The sequence below is a fragment of the Phanerochaete carnosa genome, assembly GCF_000300595.1.
Source record: "Phanerochaete carnosa HHB-10118-sp unplaced genomic scaffold PHACAscaffold_12, whole genome shotgun sequence".
Lineage (NCBI taxonomy): Eukaryota > Fungi > Basidiomycota > Agaricomycetes > Polyporales > Phanerochaetaceae > Phanerochaete > Phanerochaete carnosa.
In genome coordinates this window covers 1,141,408-1,145,664 of record NW_006767639.1, presented here as the reverse complement: position 1 = coordinate 1,145,664, position 4,257 = coordinate 1,141,408, and the positions used below count along the sequence as shown (strand labels likewise).

At 50.7% G+C, this 4,257-nt stretch overlaps 2 protein-coding genes across 2 annotated transcripts; both read left to right on the top strand.

Moving 5' to 3' along the window:
* Positions 1-258: 258 nt before the first annotated feature.
* On the top strand, positions 259-591 carry PHACADRAFT_55641 (uncharacterized protein; the record flags this gene model as incomplete). The annotated part of the gene is made up of 1 exon (XM_007401376.1): positions 259-591. A coding segment is annotated over one exon (333 nt), but the record flags the coding sequence as incomplete, so codon positions are not given.
* A 225-nt stretch (positions 592-816) lies between these two features.
* Positions 817-2,821, top strand: PHACADRAFT_201092 (uncharacterized protein; the record flags this gene model as incomplete). Its single annotated transcript, XM_007401375.1, has 3 exons — positions 817-1,266; positions 1,317-1,424; positions 1,472-2,821. The coding sequence occupies 3 exons, from the start codon at positions 817-819 to the stop codon at positions 2,819-2,821; spliced, it is 1,908 nt and encodes a 635-aa protein (XP_007401437.1).
* Positions 2,822-4,257: the final 1,436 nt, after the last annotated feature.

Below are 4,257 nucleotides of genomic sequence, written 5' to 3'. Positions count from 1 at the left end.
CAAGCTCAGTTGATGGAAGTACCATATATAGCATGCCGAGAGGTGCCAGACAGGCTTTACAGGCCCTACACAGTTGCTAGCTCAGTTACTAGTAGGTAATACATCGCACACTGTAGTAGTTACTACCACATGATTAATCAAACCTGGTTCATCGCCTCCCAGGAGAGAGAATTCTTGCTGACATAGAGCCAACTGAACACGGTCACGTCCTTGCTGGCACAGAAGATTGTACAGGTATCAGGAGATGCGTGCGAGTTTGTCGCAATGTGCATTCCTCCGTCAGCCCTCGCTGTCATATCCATCCTTGCCATTGTTAAGGCCAGAGCCGCATATGTGCCCTTGGACGTCCGCTACCCTCTAGAGCGTCTCGAGATGCTATTGCGCGAGAGTGGTGCAGGTCTATTGATCACGACCTCGCAGTCGCCAGACTTTGCCAGCGACGCGGAGGATATCACTCACCTCGACATCTTCAACTTCCTCGCCAAGATCAACCTCACCTCCTCCATCAACTTTGTCTGTGCTCTTCGCATGGATGCTGCCTACGTCATGTACACATCTGGCAGCACTGGTGTGCCGAAGGGAGTGGTCATCATGCAGTCCGCAGTGGTTGCACTGATCTTAAACACGGATGTCTTCCCGTTCCAGCCTGGCGACAGGATCAAGATGATCAACAACCTCGCATGAGATGCCAGTATCATCAACATATGATGCACACTACTTACCGGCACCACGGTCGTGTGCTTCAATTGATACAACATTCTGGACCCGGCCGTTCTTGCAGGGCATTTCCAGTTGTTTAGCATCACAGGCTGCTTCATGTCCGTTGCACTATTCCGCCAAGCCCTCGATCTCGCACCCCAGCTTTTCCACAAGCTCAGCATTCTGCAGATCGGCAAAGAGGCGTCTTACTACAAGAATCCCCAAAGTGTGAAATCTGTTAACCTGTCGATCCGCATCCTCAACGCCTATGGCCCCACAGAGACTTGTGTCTTTGCCGCCATGTTCTGGACTGACATTGCCAACATGCCCACGTCTAGATCAGTTCTTATTGGCTTACCAGTGTCAACCACTCAAGTTCTCATTGTCGACACACAGGGTTGGCTTGTGCCCCCGGGCGTGGTCAGTGAGCTGGTGGTCGGTGAGCTGGTGATTGGCAGTGCTGGTGTCAGTCCAGAGTATCTGAGGTGGCCGAAGGAGTCGGCCAAGGCCTTAGTCGAGCTTGGGTTCAATGAACTCAACCCAGGTGTGGCTTGGTATTACCGCACGGTATGTCGCCTCCGCTTGTCCTTTCCTTATGTGTCTCATTCTTTGTGCAGGGTAATGCTATGAGATGGGGCCCGAATGGACAGTTCCATTTCATCGGGAGGATGAACGCTGGCCAGATCAAGATCTGCGGACAGTGGCTGGAGCTCTCGGAGATCGAAGTGGCCAAACTGACTTGGCCAACGATGCCGTCATTGTCCATCTCAAGTCCCACAAAGGCAAAGACAATCTGCTCATTGCATACACTGTCACTGCTGCACCAACATCGGCCTCGCAATCTCATTCCCTCTTACCACGACTCCTCAAGTTGCTGCACAAGAGTCTTCCGTCGTGTATGATTCCCCATCTCGTGTGCTGGATCCCAACTCTTCCTCTGATGCCTAACAACAAGGTGGACCACCATCAGCTCCGAGCCCGTGCTGCAACCAACGTCGATAGCATGCTGAACAATGACACAGAGGAAGATGGATCAGGCGAGCCTGGAGATGAGGTTAAGAAACAGCTCTGTAGGATCATGGAAGCCCTTCTCGGTTGCACATCTATTCGTCAGTTCACGAACTTCTTTGATGTGGGGGGCCATTTGCTCCTTGCCTCCCGTTTGGTCTTCCGAATGCAAGAAGCTTTCAACATCCCGTTCGCTCTAATGGATGTGTTCCACTCGCCTGTAGGCAAGGCAATGGCAGGCAAGATCAGGCAGGCGATTGCCACTAGGCCAGTTGATCAAATATCGATGACACCTCTGACACTTGCCCTGGTATACGAGGAGTTCCATGTACCCTCTGTGCTTGTCTTTTCTGAGGAGCCTCGCAAGCCATTCTTGTTCTGCATTCTCATGGCCACTGGTCTTGGCCACACATTCGCTGCGCTGTCTCGCTCCACCAACTTGTTCAATGTCATAGCTCTCAATGACCCTGAGTATGTCACGCCCGATGACTTCTCTCAAGACCAGGTGTCCACAGATCACGCCAACACCTTGTGCAATCCGGGCATCTACACCGTCGAGAACCACGCCAAGTACTACTATGCGCATATTGTCGAGGAGCTGGCCCGCATTGGTACTACCAAGCCCGACGCCGCACCATTTAACATCTTAGGCTACTCCTACAGTGGACATGTCGCAGTCGAGATGGCGCGCCTCGTGCAGGATGAGGGCTGGACCATCAATCTCTTCGTACTTCACACGTCGGTGCACCCGATGCATGAGGCCAAGCTGTCGCAGACACAGATTGAAGAGGCCGCGCATGTTGTCCTACTGACTGTGATGAGCATCATCAAGCTGCCGCTCAGCAACATGGGAGAGCAAGGTGCACGTTTGAAGCACAACATTGAGGTCTGCACCCTCACCAACATTTATATACTCTATGCGCATGTGATGCCGCAGTACAAGGGGCATGTCATGCTGTTCCGCACAGAGTCGAATTCTGGCCACGGCTTCGTCCCGCTCATTGGCTCATTGGACGAGGTTTTCTTGCACGGGAACCACTACCACCTATTCCAAGAAGAATCTGGGAATCTGTCCATGATTAGTGCTAAAGTTTCTGCAGTCCTCAATGCATAGGTCTCGGCGTCTCTGGTCAGTTGTAACTGTTGTAAATCTTGCTGTATTGCACCGTTTCCGCTGTATAAATAACATCGAGGTCATCTCCGCCGAAATGCGGACAGTTGGTCTATTCATGACTCAAGCCCCAGAATGCAGAGCCTATCGTCAGCTAGCATGGCATGCCCCTACGAATGCCTTCATTGCAGCGACTGCACGCTATGGATTGTTGGCGCTGTAGAGTACAGTCAGTACAGAATGAGTGATAGGTCTGCCAGGATGTTCACAGAGTAAGCACCCCAGTCATTGAAAGGTGTGCCCAACTGAGCAGTGGTGGTGCCATAGCATTCATGTGCAACTTTACAGCAGCACTGGTGTGTGTCCCGCTTCATAACTGTTTCTCCATGATAACGCGTGGTATCTTGGCAGTAACAATCCACTGGCACTCAACAACGTTTTGCTAAAGCAAAGCTCGAAGATACTTCAGTAAGAGCTTCAATACACTCAGAATCAGTCCAAGAGAGAGAGGGCAGAGGGACGGAGCTGATTAAGGAACTAGGGTCATGGCCGTCCTATGCGTTTTGTCAGTCTTGAAGCTGGTAAAATACTTTTTGTATCCTCCTACCACACAGCGCTACTCAGCAAATTCTTTGAGGACCCGGCTTTCCGCCTTGTTGGTGATAGAGATTAGGACATCAGCACTTGGCAGCGAGGTGTTGTCATTGCGGGCTCCCCATGAAGGAGTAAAAGACAAATGGGATGGCAGAAGGGGAGGCCTTAGGGCGTGACTTTGCCTGTGGCTTGGCAGGTCATTGCTGGAGTTGTTGCTTCGCATGAGTTTGTACTGCAGCACACATCGTATCTAGGAGGCCCACGAGCCAACGAGTCGTCCAGCCGCTTAACCTTCCTCCTTCCCATCTCAATCTCTACATGGAGGAATGACGGTACTGTCTTCTCAGAAAATTATGAGGCTAAAGGTGAGCCTACTTTACGGTATAAAGGTTATGACGTCACTCACAGCTCAGAGTGTCAAGTTCAATCAGTGATGGATAGTCTCGATAAAATCATTCTGAGATAGCACCTTTGACAGCTGCTATAGTATACTTTCTTCTGTCTTCTGAATGGAGCTCAGAGAGCCTAACACCTCAACTTGGCACACTCGCACTGCATGTCTGATAGAGAGACTAGAAGGCGAAAGATGTTGCCCAAAGTGCCTATTTTTGTACATAAGCATTGCGATGTGACCATGAAATATGAATTATATACCAGCTGGCCCATTCGTATCTCGAGTCTATGCATGAACTATTTTCAGTGATAAAAAGCAGTCCACCAAAGGCTTTGAGCAAAGGTTGCCACCACAAGCATACCAAGTCATGTCTTTGCTGCCTGGCATTGCCAATATTTCCGTCCTACCACAACAAGTTCCCAGGACTTGCTCACCGGCATGAGAGGCATGC